At 42.7% G+C, this 15,001-nt stretch overlaps 1 protein-coding gene across 1 annotated transcript in view; it reads left to right on the top strand.

The window, feature by feature from the left end:
- Positions 1 to 15,001, top strand: part of LOC311486633 (adhesion G protein-coupled receptor L3) — a 134,601-nt gene that overhangs the window by 60,274 nt on the left and 59,326 nt on the right. Inside the window, exons 5-8 of the mRNA XM_084542557.1 lie at positions 565 to 918; positions 4,311 to 4,414; positions 8,707 to 8,892; positions 10,800 to 10,838. Of these exons, the coding sequence (XP_084398683.1) occupies positions 565 to 918; positions 4,311 to 4,414; positions 8,707 to 8,892; positions 10,800 to 10,838 (683 nt within the window). The remainder of the gene's footprint in view (positions 1 to 564; positions 919 to 4,310; positions 4,415 to 8,706; positions 8,893 to 10,799; positions 10,839 to 15,001) is intronic.

Raw genomic sequence — 15,001 nt, 5'->3', positions numbered from 1 at the left:
GTTATGATAGCCCTTGTCCCCGACGGCTCGGGTAAACAGCGTCATTAGCAAACACCTCCCGGAGTGTAACCGCAGGGAGGATTCACATCCAGGAAGCAGGTATTCCAGTTTGTCCCGGCTGACCCAGAAATAGCGCGTAGCTGCAAGACCCAGCTATTGACTCGCAGAGATATGCCCTCGTCAACAGCTACATTTAGACTGCACAGCTGGAAGTGTGTGTATTCTGTGGCGGCGCGCGTGCGTGTGTTAGCTTAGCCGACGGGGGTTCCAAACCAGACACCGTGGATGCCCGTGTAAGTCACACCTGCCAGTTCCAATTGATCCTCTTTGAACTATCTTCTCTTAAACTGACACATGGAAAGGAGGGAAGAATAGAACCCCTCTGTGCACATGCTGTCTTATTTTTATTTTTTTTACTGCACCAAAATAAATTTCCCTCTCAAACACAAATGGGGTGTGATTGAAGAGAAAAGCCATTTACTCTTTTTTTCTAGCACCGTGTTTTTTCTTGAATCTGTTGGTTTACTTTGTTTGCCCTTCTCTCTTTTAATTTTTCTTTGCTAGAAACGTCCTCCTCCGTCGTGGTGTACATGGATACCACCACCACAACGATGAGTTCCACCACTCGACGTTCCGTCGTCACCATGTCAACTACAACAGCCAGGGCCACCTCCACCAAGATGCCCGCCACGACGACGGCAGTCGCTCCGCGGCCACGGACCACGCCGACGATGGCGGCCCCTGTCCGGACGCCCGGGGAAGGTTTGGAGCCGGATGACGACAACCGGGCGCCTCCTTCGTCCAAGCTTCCTAACATCAGGGTGGAGTTCTGCAATCCACTGGTGATGATGGATATCTCCTGGCCCAAGACCAAGCAGGGCATGGTAGCTAAGATGCCATGTCCACCTGGAAGCATAGGTAATGTTGATTTTTATAATGTCTGATAAACGTAAATTCTGCTTTCAGGCAACTTTGAGTTTTACAGTTTCCTAAGAAGCGACACAACGACTGGTAGTTAAGTTTATATCCAAGGTGCCCAACATCTACAAGTTTGAGAACCAAGTCCAACTTACAGGAACTTGGTCTACTTCCTAATGGGTGGTTTAGACTTCTACATTAAGGTGACAACTGACGTGCACCTCCCCAGAAATGTAACTACGCACCACGGCGGCGCAGAGCGCAAGAGCTGTGATTGGGCCACTCGTTAGTAGCGTGTTTCCACTTTAGTATTTCCAGCTGCTTCTCCATCTCCGCAATTTTCAAATTGATTGTTTTGGATCAATAAAGATGGAACACATCAAGGAGGTTAACCGAGGAGTTTCAGTCGCCGTTGCTGAATGTGAAGCAGTAAGTGCAAAGTGAAGCAGGAAGTAGAAACAAAAACTCTACTTGTTGTTGGTTATACAGGTTTATTTAGTTATGCTTTGTAAGTTTACCTTTGTAATGAGGTTGATAACAAAAAAAAGTAGTTTTAAATAAGATGGCTAAGCTTGTCCATTGTTTCAGTTGTAGCAGTGGAACTGTTTTTCTACTTCTCAGTCATTTCTTTGGTCAAAACTGTGAAAATAAGTTTAAACAAGTCTCTGGATATCACATACGTCAAACATTCATTCTTACTACTATTAAGTTAAGTCATACTACTATAGTGTTGATGTATTGACTGGCGACTCTTCCACTTTACAGTTTATAACATTACACACGATCTAAATTGTCAAACAGTCCTTTGTTTAAATCTTATATGTGTCAGTACACTCCTCGGGAGACAATCTTCTGTGATCCTGGTTGCCTTTATGTTGGTCCCTTTATGTGTTTTGTGTACGTTAACAACCCCCCCGCAGCACTCACCCTTTATTCCCGACTCATTGATGCAGGGCTAAAGATATCTTAGCATCTGCATGGAAACTGGTAACTAGTACACCTCACACCCTCATTTATTTACTGTCTCACCAGACGCAGTTCATGTAATTAATTAGCGGCGAGACACGTCTGCGTCTGGCTCCTTGAACGGGCTGTTGTGTCTGGTTTATCAGGCATCGGGCCTTTGTCTTTGTATCGATGCTAAGAGAATGAAGTCAAGTGCATTAAGATGAAATCAATGTTGGCTGCTTGAGATATAAAAGCTTTACCTTTTACAGAACGTCTGAATCTCTGAGTGCTGATCTGAGGCAGTGTTTCATATTATAATGTGATCTTTCACTGAGCATATTCTAAAGTAAAAGCTCTGATGTTATACAGTTGAAGATTATCATCCATTCTCAGTGGACTGTTGTGCAGGATTTAAGGTGATTTATTGGCAGGAATTGAACATAGTACTCAGTGTTATAATTACTATATGCTCAGCTGTAGTATGAATTATTGTTTTACATTCAGTTAAGACCTGTTTCTCCTTCTACAGAGCCCTTCATGTTGCGCCGCCGTGTTTCTACAGTAGCTCAAACACTGCCTTCAGAGAGGTCCTTTTGCATTTTTACAATGAAGTAGCAACAACAATAGATGCTCCAGCACACCGGTGCTTTCAAATAGAGTGATGAATAGCCAGGGAGGAATCAATAGTGCATTCACATGCTCCTTGGATGGTCTCATTTTCTGAGCTGAGAAGTCGTTTTACCAACTTCAGTGTGTTTGTGTGCTTGGACCACATAAACAAGATGTGTTGTATGTCCAGTATTTGCGTGACAGGAAAGACCCAAGGAAACAGATAAGGAGAGACTTGATATGAGATGCATTTGAAATACATATATGTTAATCATAAAAACATCTGTGTTTGTTCCGAAGTGGAAGTATCATGTGCTTGGGAGAAGTTATAGTTGGGTTATAGTTACTTAAGTCATGTTTCTGCACATATGACGTTCACATGGCTTCCAGGCTTCAACTACTTTCTCGGAGTATACCAACATCACATGAGGACACAATTAAGCACAAAGAGGACCTACAAACTGCGGTTCAGAGAGGTTTATACTCAATTGTGTCTTCATCTGATGTTGGATTTTCTGCTGTCAGCCGTTAATGTTGCGTAGGCAAAGCATCTCAGTGGTCAAAGACGTAATGCGAAGTAATGATTTCTTTCTGAAACTGCAAAACTGCTCTTTAAAGATTTGGGAGTGACATCATCCCCTCAAATCCGGCGTGAAGCCTGTTCATTTCATCAATCGGCAGACGGGCGCACACATCCATACTGTCTTCATTAACGGGCAACAGCAGCACCCGTGGAGACCTCACTAACAGCCGTCACATGGCAAGATAAGAGGAGCACATACCCCACCTCCTCTCAGCGCACTCTTCAAAGCCACTGCACTTCAGACGACACTGCCAAGCAGAACACGACTGTGTGAGCTTCCTCTGCCACTCTTTGAAAGTTCCTCGAGCTCCCCTTCCATCTACCTCGCTTCGCTCGCTGTCATTCTCTCTCTCTCTCTCCATCTCTCTCTCTCTCTCGCTCTGACTCTTTCTCCCCCGCTCCCTTTCAAGCTCCTTCCCCTTGCCTCTCAATATAGACGGGAATGCAGAGTCCCTTATCTTATAAACCCATCAAACACGAGGCTGTCCTAGGTGGACTGGGGAAGGAAATTATATGTCAATCAAAATTTATATCTGTTAATGCTGGCCGTCTCACCCTTCAACACACCCTCCCTCTAAGTACAAGCAAGGGCAATTTAATGTCAGCGCGTAGCCTTGCTGATGTCAGCGGTGAAACGCGAGCTATTTGAGCTACATGGGAGAACAAGTCTAACAATATATAGTGCATCAATTAGGTTAAATTAACAGATACCCGCTGTTCTCTCTATCTGAAGGTAGGTACAACACAGTCAAACTGTTTGATTTGAATTGAAATACCCAATTTCTGGATGTGTATTCATGCCAAAGCCCAGATGGAACCTAAAAGCACTCACTCACCAAACCACATCTCTATCAGCAGAGAGTTTTTTGAACCAGCTTAACTGACCTTTTGTGTTGAATTCAGACTTAATTGGCTCCTCTTTTGGGGTATCGCCTTTCTTATGCCGGAGCTGAGCGGTCTCTCACACACACACACACACACACACACCCCCAGACTCTGGCGGCCTTTTTTAGGATTTAAAAGTGTTGGACAAGACTTGAGTGAAGCGGCGTCTTTTCAGTCACTACAATGATAAACTGATCCAGTTACATTTTGCTTAACACTTAGACGAGTTTTCCAAATAAGAAAAGTGCTCAACGCGCTGAAGGATTCGGCAGTGGAAACACTGTGCGATCCTTGTTCATCTCCCCGGAGACTGATCTGATGGCATCCTTCTCAGTCAGCCACTGACTTTCTTCTCTTCTCTCTCTAGGCGTGGCTTCGTATATGTGCATGGGCCCGGAAGGATATTGGAACCCTCAAGGACCCGACTTTAGCAACTGCACCTCCCCGTGGGTCAACCTCATCAGCCAGAAGGTAAAAAAAAAAAAAAAGGCATGAAGGTAATAGATTTTGTCCGTTACATAAATGTGTTGATATGCATGAAATAATTCGGTCGCAAACGTACGTTCAACCCCAATTACGGCGGCTCCCCGCTCCAAGGCATGCTGAAAGTGGCAGAAAAAAGCCAGATTCTTTGAACAGAGACTCGGTGAGATTCATGAATAAAGCCCACCAGCTGAGAAGATCTACTGGCTTGCTGAACTCAAAACAATGAGACTGCAGCGTCAGTATTTGGACCGAGTTTTGTCTGATTGTTGGTCGGTGCCTGGGAGTCGTCATTGTGTCCTCATCGGTTTAGTTTCAGACAACAGCTACAACAAAGACTCCCGAGAGCAGATGCTAATGGCTAGTATGGCTTGCCAGTGCCACAAGTTATAAGTGGTTTGCTTTATATTGATTGTGTAAAACTAGACAACCATTAATTTTACGCTCTAAGTGGCTGTTAGCAAACTTTCGCAGATGAATATTAGTTATTAAAGCAATTAAAATCAACACAAGTCATTAAAGTTTAAGCACAACACTGTATACTAATTAATGGCAGAATAAACAACATGTTTTCAAATTAGGTCCGCACCATATAAATGTTAGCTTGTGTGATATATAGTCTCTAGAGCAGTGCTCTTCAAGTTTCTGCTCCAACTTTTTGAGTTAAGTTGCTTAAATATGAGGAAAAAGTTGAAATAAGATTTAACGGTAGAAGGATTAATCCGCTATTGAAGAACAATTGCTAGATTAAACGACTGAAAAATCCTTGTTTGTTGCAGCCTTTAAACATAGTAGGTGTCAGCCACATTCACGTCAAGAGGTTGGCAATTTATGGCTATTTCACTCCAAAACACAACCATAGAAAAAGCCTTGAAATCATTTGGTGGTGAGTTCACATGCTATTCTGATTTTGTTAAAGAGATTTATTTTCAGAGCCTCTACTCTGTTTTAATTAACATTTGCCACGTCTCACAATGCAAATCAAGTGCGTGTATAAATATATATATCGTCTGTACTCTGAATTTTTGTGGGCTTTCCTCTTTTGTTCTTTGTCTCTTCTTAGTTGCTCAATTAATGTCATTGATTAGCCAGAGGCTTTACTCAAAGGAAAGGTTATGCTTGCATGTGCGAGTGTGTGTGTGTATGTCCGTTTGGGCTGGAGTGAAAACCAATACCACAGCACCTAACTCTAATGGACTGCTCTGGGTAACAGCCCGTCCAGACCACTTTCAGTCCTGCTACACGATCCTGCGGTTATTTGCATCCCGTGCTTCTCAAGCACAAATGATTTGTATCTCCTCCTCCTCCTCCTCTGCGGGCAAGTTATTATGCAAAGCCCCACATAAAGCTCCCTATGTTTAAATCTGCTTATAGAGTCATATCAGAAGAGGAGAAGGTTACCGCAAGTGAGGATCACGGTTCCAGGTTGTGAATCGCAGGCGTTGTTTGAAATGTTCTCCCCTAAACTCACAGGACCCTGAGGCGCGCGTGTTACGCTTATGGTCTACTCAAAGCTCAGCCCATTAAACAAACGGCAGTTTTGCAGATATGGACGGAGAATGGCTGTTGGGGAACGAAATAGGCGGCAGCGAAATTATCAGGTGCATTTCCGTGCAGCTGAGCCCCATTTGAGCTGGGCAATAACGCTCCGCTACAGGCTGATGTTTAGAGAAATTAACTGCTGCAGAGTTCTTTCTGGATATGCTACAGACCGGTTCGCTTTCCCGGTGTGCCATTTTGCACAGATGCAAAAGTAACAGTGTGACTCCGGTGTAGAATATTCCCAGAAAGAGGTGACAATCAAACCATGTGTGTATTTTTAACAAAAGTGTTATTAATCTTTAAAAAAAAAAAAAAAAAAAAAGCGAATCACACTTGAGCTGCGTGCCTGTCGCTGTGAGACAGGACGACTCTAATGAAGATCAACCTGTCAGAGGTTTGGAATTCCCATCTGGCACTTCGTTATTTTATATCTAGAGCCATTGTCCTGTGTGTGGCACTGCTCATTACCAGATGGTTCGGTAGACAAAATGAGAAAGGAAGATGTAGAGAATAAAAAGAGAGCGAAATGACACCAGACAAGCAGAAAGAGAGAGGGAGGGGGGGAAAAAAAGGAAGGCAGAGCTATTTACCCTGTATCCCCAGCTCCCCTCATTAAGAGACGAGAGCAGGGAGGGTAAAGAGGAAAACATCTTCCAGAGACACGTTTCCCTGCATACACCTCTGTGAAGACCAATTTAAGCAGCCTAATTGGCTTCACTAATAAACTCACAGGCGATGATAGCAGGTGATGCCACAGTAAATCAGGATGAACCCATTTTAGCTGATGTCACTGATGCTTTGAGGCTCATCTTACTGTACTTAGTTAAATCTTTGAGGTAAACCAAAAGAGTCAAATCGACTACATATTTGTTTTCTGACAACATAATTTAAGGCGTAGATTTGTGCGCACACAAAAAAAAAAAAAGAGGTCTTATCAAGTCCTATAAATCACTTCAAGCATTTCTAATCATTACTCACTTAGGCCATCCATTTTCCAGTGATACTATCATAAGCATTAAAGCAGCTTGAAATGTTTGACATCTACGGAGGCCAAGGGCAGCCATGTTTGCATTTATTTTTTATTTTTTTTAATGCCTTTATCTCGAGATCACAAGGTCGTCGTGTGGTTATCTCGAGATAAGTGTGCTTTCAAGTGGTAATTTACCTCAATATAATGAGATCATTTATAATGGAAAACAACTTCTTTTTTTTTTTTTGTCATCACAGGATAATTACAGAGAACTCAAAAATGAGTGTGTGGTTGATTTGTTCGCACCTGGTCTTAATTGTTTGGTCCATAACCAAACAGTTAACCCCCTAAAATGCTCTCGCCTGTGAAGCTGAAGTCGTCGCCTTAATTCACGAGCACTGATCTGAATATTATCGTTTTTCTGGCAGTATTCAATCTGGGTTTACTACTTCACCTAACTGAAAGAAATCTTTAGTTTTATCACAATAATGAGGTAAAGTAACCTGTTACTGAATGAATCAGTTTAAACTGATGTCTGTGGCTAATATTTTAACATTTCCCACGACAAATTAAAACTACACAATATCACGCTAACATGGCTAATTTAACCTGATATCATGAGAAAATGTCCATTCAGGGCCTCCATAGACACCAATTTACATTATTACTGAGTCATGATTAAATAATGGATTCTTAATTTTAAGCAGCTTTAGAGATAAGCTTCATTTTTAGAAGGGCAACCCTTAGCTGAAACGACAACTCAAAGCTATAGCTAGCTAACTAAGTTTAATTTAGCTCAATGAATCGATTATAACTATAAATGAGTCTTCTGATGATACATCCATTCTGGGCCTCCATAGACACCTTTTTACATTAATAGTAGGCAGTGATTAAATGATGGTAATGTTAAAGAGCATGACAGACGTGCTAATGTTAGCCTGAATTCTGGTAGCATCTAGAAAATCACAAATGAATGTCCTGGTTTAGGGTGTTCTACTTGACAGCTTATGACTGCCCATAGAAATGTAATCTTACACTGGAGGTGCAGATGTACTTTGGGTTTTTAAAAGACAAAAAAATTATATTGCTAAAATTCCTCACACCTGGTTAGCGTTGCTAAGCTAGGATTAGACAGTAGCAGATAAGGGGAGGGCTAGAAAGATTAAATATGTCCAAAATCAAATAAAGTGCTCCCTGTTTTCGGTCAAACAACAAAAGTGAAGTGCTCAGAAATAATAATATTTCTCATCAAACCCTCGAGACACAAAAATCAAAGCTTTTAAGCTTAAGAAGAACTTTCTATACGGTAGGATCTGTTCTCTGTGCAACACACTGTATATGCTGCGTTCCCCAAGCTGCTGTACTCCAGATTAGTTTCATAAAGGTGCAACTGGGGAAATTCCCTCAGTAGCTTTATAATTACGTGCGGATACAACATTGGCCCCGGTGTACACTCAGCTGAGTACAGTCTCACCACATTAATTGTGCACAATATTGCAGCAGTTGGGGAAATATTTTTAGGTTAAACGGCACTTATTTTGGGGTGCTAGATGTTTGTATATTGTAATTTGTCATGTTTTCCTGTGTGTAGGTGGTGAATAATAAGCGCATGCTACAGTAGAGAAATCAGGACGTGGGCTTGTTTTGATTTGTGCTTAGTTATAGAAGAAAAACATGCTGCATAAGCCGGTTGCCTCATTTAAATGGGTCGCAGTCACAGGTTTAAAGTGGATTGGCTTTTCTCTTGTGTCTTTGTCCCTTTCCTCAGCTCAAAGCTGGAGAGACTGCAGCTGTCATTGCCCGGGAGCTGGCGGAGCAAACCAAGAGTAATCTTCAGGCGGGGGACATCACCTACACGGTGAAGGCCATGGTTCAGCTGGTGGATCTGCTCGACGTGCAGCTGAGGAACCTCACGCCAGGTGGCAAAGACAGTGCAGCACGAAGCCTGAACAAGGTACTGACGGAAAGTGAGGCTGCATGCTCACAGCCTAGACAAACAAACTATTCCGCTGCTTGAACGAATCAATAGTAAACCGCTGAATGCAAACATTTCCATTCTGACTGTAAAACCTTTCTAAATTTCTAAAATTGAGCCCTAGACACCATCAGGCTTCAGTTTGAACCTGAACAGTAGGTATCCTTTAAATGATCTATTGTTTGTGTCTGTGCTGTCAGATAAAATTATATCCACCTCTCCCATGTGGCTTGGTGCATTCTAAAAACAGGCCTTCAGTTCCAACAGATAGCTCAGTCACTCCTCCGAATCTAATATCACGCATTAAGCTCTGTCAATTTTATGTTGATATAGTTTAAAAGATGTTATCCACGTGTCGTACGCGTCAAAACCACCGCAAGGACAGGATTGTGGAGGACTGGATCTAAGCTGTTTTCATATATGCTGATGCCTTTATTCCCCAATTAACAGCAGAGCACATTAGGGAGGGGGGGACACTTATGCAAAGCGAGCTGAAAAAATACTTTCTGTCTCCCGAGCAGCCAACAGAAAAGCAAACATCAGTGAAATTCAGAATGTCAGTCGTTAATTTGCCGGAGCGACCTCAGTTGTAGACGAACACCTGTCCTCGGATAGCTTTTTTGGGACTTTTTTTTTTTACTGCCGCGACAGACACAGATGTCCCCATTGAGATTTTAGTGCCAGTTTTCTCCAATGGAGAGCGAAGGCAGTAAAAGATGGCCAAAAGGGCTCGGAAGAGAACGCGACGAGTAAATTCACATTGAGGAGCAACTAGAGTTTATAATACCTCTTGGAAGAAAAAAATGGTTTCTCATAAACCACAGCACTCGAGGTAGAGGCAGTAGATTGCCGTTCTAGTCTTTAGTTACTCTTATAAAGTTGAGGAACCAGAAGAATTATTGCCTAGATCAAGGGTTTACAAGTGATTTAAGATTCTCTGGCCATTGACATACCTTTCAAGATTGCGGTATGGTGCGTCTACGGAATATATAAAGTTTGTTTTTGTGTTCATCTTCCTGAGACCTCTCCCCAAGGAAACACCCACAGAACTCTTCTTCTCCACGCTGGCAATGGCGGATGTTTACCTCTTCGAGTTCAATCATTCTGACACAATCTGCTAAGCGAATTAAAGACTTTTCTTTTTTTTTTTTTTTTTTTTGCGATAGCGACGAACAGTGCACTCTGCCAGCAGACAATGAAAGGATTGAGTTGGCAAACGGCGAGCTCAGTGTCGTTTTCATGATCAAAGGGTTGCTGGCTAGCGGTACGGACGGGACGGTTTCCAGAAGAGTGGGCTGTGATGTAGAGCAAGAGGCTCCTTTATGGGGAAGTGGTACTCTTTGGAGCTAATCTGCATGGGATTGAGCACGGTACCAGAACCTGGCTGTTAAGCCACAAAGTAGCCGTTGTTACTACACCGCTCGTATCAGAACTCAATTAAAATGATTCACTCCCCATGAAGTACTAAGAGCACTTCTTTGAGTCAGAGCTTCCTGTCATTTTCCAGGTAAATTTCCCTTAGCGTCTCTCCTTAATTGGCGGTGGAGGTTTACAGGAGGACTTGCTCCCCTGTGAATTTGACAAATAAAAAATAAAAAATAAAATGATAAACCTTGAAATTACGCTTAAAAGGCCTTTTCTCACTTGTCTTGTTTCTCTCATTATAGTGCTAATTAACACAACGGTGCTTTAATGTTTTCCTAGTATGTGTATAATTATTGTATATGCTGCTTTTCACACATCTCGTCTAAAGCGAGCGTTTGGAGCAAGAGTAAGGTGATGTTTTTCTCACCCCCCCTCCAGAAATCCGTACTTCAAGCAGAAATGTGTCTGGAGAGGAACTGTTGACCCTTTTCTCTAACTCTTGCATTTTCTTCTGGTTGCAGCTGCAGAAGAGAGAGCGCTCGTGTCGTTTTTATGTTCAGGTATTTGGACCACACTTTCCATTCATTGTCTTCACTGTGGTGGCGAATTTGCTTGTCATTCATTTGTACGACTGAATTTGAAGTTTGGCCTTTTGAGGTGGCAGAGAAGGGAAGTGGGCTGCAAATCAAAGGGTCAAATTTCCCTGTCATATCATCGTCTCAGACTTACGACGTGTGCCATGGTTTCCTCCCTGCATGTACGTTTTGTTTATGTCTATTCTGGCCTGAGCATGAGGCTGAGATCTATGGATTCCAATCGCATCCATAAAATACCCCAGAACTATCACATCAGCACTGCTTTCCAGAGAAATAACCCACATAAGTGGGTAGCACCAGTCAAAAATAAAGCGCTCAGGCATATTACACATGCCTACATATCTCAGAAAATGCTTAAGAGCCAAAAGAAGTGACCTCATTATACCAACAAGTCAACTTCTAACTACTAAGTCAGCCGAAGTCATGGCATGTTATGCTTCTCCCTGATGCATAATACATATTTGTCCCAGTTTAAGAGGGGTGGGGTGGGGTGGGGTGGGGGGTTCCTCTCACTCATTTCAGCTTTTTCTTAGGCTGCTACTGAGCGACTGTGTTATCCCTGGGGTGACATTTTAGCTGTCACCAGAATAATTTTTACCTTGACAAGGGATCTACGGGGGAAGTTGACATCGCTGTCTTCCGCGCAGATGGCTTAAATTAAGCTACACGTTAGAGCCAGATGTTGCTTTGCATGTGTGCTGCGCGGTGTTCATGTTAAGCAACACGTATGCCTGGATTCCTCTGAGGCGTGTCAGAATGCGCTTCGTTATTTAGAGTCACGTGACTCCGTATGTTTGATGGTTGAGTGTGCTCATGGACCGTATGTTCAGATGGGTTTGTGAGCGGAAGATGCTTGGAGGATGTTTGGCTTATTGACAAGAAAAGCAACAACAAAAAAAACAACAATACAAACAAATGACAGTTATCTGTACAACTGTGTACAGCAGATGGAGTTTATTTTGCATCATGCACCAAGCTAGTGTTGTAGCCTGTATGTTCACCACCCTAGCCATCTTAGTCTCTAAGAGTAGACATATCTCCATCATTTAGGATTTCTGTAGACTGGTTGTGAAGCTCCCAGATAATTCAAAAACGAGGTGGAGGGTGAGTCTGAGAAAGATGCGCAAGGCAGACAAGATAGACAAACAGATATATAGATATTTATTTATATCCCTTGGGAAATTCTGTATGGAGGTTATTGGGGATTGGCTTGCTTTCAGAGGCAGCCTCAACTGGCTGGTCATTGAAGGAACTGCAGTTTTTGGCAGTTCATTTTGTCTTCCTCGGAGGTTGCCATGCGCGCCTTTTCCAATTAATAATAACATACAATTATCACTAAATACAGTACAGTTGATTGTGGGGAATGTACCCCGCTGTGCAAGAATGGTGTCTGAATGGATGGTGACGCTAGAAAAATAGTCCACTTAATCCTACCAGGTACGTCCCTACCAAAATTCACACCTGTCCAGCTAATAACTGTCAACATCGACGTATTACACTATTACACTTTGCTATAGCTGTTAACACCTGAAGAGAAATGACTATGTTTATCTGGAGGCATTTGTGTGTGCATCTGGGCTCTTGTAGTGTATACTGTTGAGGATCTGCTCCGCCACACATAGCTGTACGCGCAGCTCAGCTGTGCGCCTCGTCCTCTGCTCTGTCCCTTTGCTGGGTTGACAAATTCAAACAACGGCGAAGTGCTTTCACTTGACGAACCGGAATAATGGAGCAACATCTGTGGCCCTAGGTAAACACAGCCATCGACTGCACGCGCTGCCAGCCTTTGAGGGACTTTCATTGATTAGGGAAATTGGGCAATGTTTTCTCCAACAGGACCCTGGTGGTTGACATAAGTGGGATTAGCAGAGGAATACAAAGCAAATGAGAGACGCACCTGCCTCTGCTGTCCCTCTGCTCTGAGACCACGCATGGTGCTGAAAACAGACTTTGACAGTGCTGTGGGAAAAGACAGATTGTGGGAGTGCAGGTGCTGTGTTGTGAAGGGGGGACTTAGTCCAAAATAAAGTACGAGGCTTGTGGTTGATGTCTCTATGAAAGCCGGAGTGGTTCTTGTCATGATTGATCCTCCTCTGTCTGGTTTAAGTGGTAAACAAGTAACTGACACCTGAATGCACCTCATACTGAGGTCATTATCTTGTTAGCGTCATCAGTGAATCGCTAGACAGAGCTTAGCTTCAGCTGAGTATTCATAAATTCAACCTGTAGCAATTTCCCTGCCTCTGTTAAGCTTGTTCTGATGAAATTAATTAAGACTACTTCTGAATGTTTCTTGGTTGTTTATAAAGAGTCATGTCTGCTGCATGTCATAGCCAATTTAATCCCACTGAAGAGGATTTGGCCTTGATAAAACTACAAAGCGTATAATGATCAACTCCCTATGTTCTGCTGTTTCCCCCTCCAGGAACGTCTCTGTGTTGTGCTCTTTGATTTTGAACAAACATGATAAAAATGGCTCCCTGCCTCTCGTGCCTTTTGGTCATATTAATGGCAGCTTGTTTATAGGCAGTGACATTACGGTCGTCCAATTACTGTGATTACATCCGCGTTGTTCTAAATTCAAACACGCCGGCTTTGAATAGTTTCTTCCTTTGCCATTTATTTTGCTTTAAAGCAAGTTGGAGATGTGGAACTTACAGTTAATTATAGCGCGACTATCCCTGCTTCTGTACGTGAAAATATCAAAAATAATATCTCGCGCCTCAGTAGGAGCCAAGTGAGTGTGAATTTGCCAGATACAGGGAGGATAAGGAAGTCAGACCCTCATTAAACTGACACCTTTGCGCGAAAAGATGACCAGGGGGAGTGTCGCAGCGCGGGATGACCTTAGAGCAGGCGAAACAGGGGGAGGTTCCTCGTTCGGAAATGTAACGAGATGATAAAATTTCCCTGGTAGTCAATTTGTTGGAAGATGAAGGTAACCACATCCTCGTAAACAGAGGTCTCCTTATCTGGCCTGCACTGCAGGATTCTGCCTAACGGTTATGGAGGTGAGGCTTCTGCTGATCAGTGTAGCGTAATACCTGAGAATGCCCTGTGGTTGTATTTTGATGAGATCTGGTTTGTGAAAAACAGAATAACACAAAGACTTTCTTGAAAGCTTGGTCTCAAAGATTTCCATTTAACTGAATGTTGTTTTAGTCTCTCTTTCTATTTCCACCTCAAGCAACACAGTGGTGATTGAGTCTATGACCCACTGGTGAAATTTAATGGGTGGTTTTGCATTTACAGTATTACCACATGGCTGTCCGTTTAGACATGTGCGTGGAAAATCACAAGCTGAAAGCAGTTAATGACATATGTTCCATCACCAGCAGTCGTTTTTCTGACAGAGGTGGAAGTAGCCCAGCATACTAGCTCTTTTAGCTGTGTGGTAAGTGATGGATAATTTGTTCTTCTGCTGGTGTTGCCAAATGCGCAAAGACAAAGTTGGAGTGATTACTGTTGCTATTTAAAATTCTCAGCTGACTGATGGCGTCATATACAGTAGATGGCTCTGGGCGTCCAACATTACTAAGTACAGTAACCTCGGACATGCCTACTTGGGTAGTTTGAACTGGTCAAGAGGTCATTCTGTAATGAGCATACTGCAGCGTAATTGATACCATATGTGTACTTTGAATTGGAACAGTACTTGGTCAACACTACTTGGGAGACTGATGACGTTTTACAAGTGCAGACAAGAATGCATGTTGATGTACGCCTACTGTTTAGATCTGTGGGGTTGTCAGTTTTAAAGACACACCTGCAATTGCCATGTGTTGCCGCCAAAGATAATGAAATGGAGATCTTCTATTGCTATTTTAATACAATCAAAGGAAGTTGTTGAATGAAGGACGTGTGCCAACATTGAGCAAATGAAGTCTGTATAACTACAACATAGCCGTGTATTGTTCTTCCTGCTTTGTGTTTCAAAAGAAAGGACATACAACACGGTGATCACCAGGATACCTGCTGTTGTCCCTCGAAACTAACTAATAGTTTGCACGGCTGTAAACATTGCGAGTAATCGTAGATCAACCGTGTAACATTGAATATAGTACATATCTTTCAATTTATCTTTCAATTTTAAGCCAACCGCCACTGAAATCCACAACCCTCGCACA

This window comes from Chelon labrosus, assembly GCF_963514085.1.
Source record: "Chelon labrosus genome assembly, chromosome: 1".
NCBI lineage: Eukaryota > Metazoa > Chordata > Actinopteri > Mugiliformes > Mugilidae > Chelon > Chelon labrosus.
Note: the sequence above shows the minus strand (reverse complement) of the source record. Positions and strands in the feature narration are given on the sequence as shown.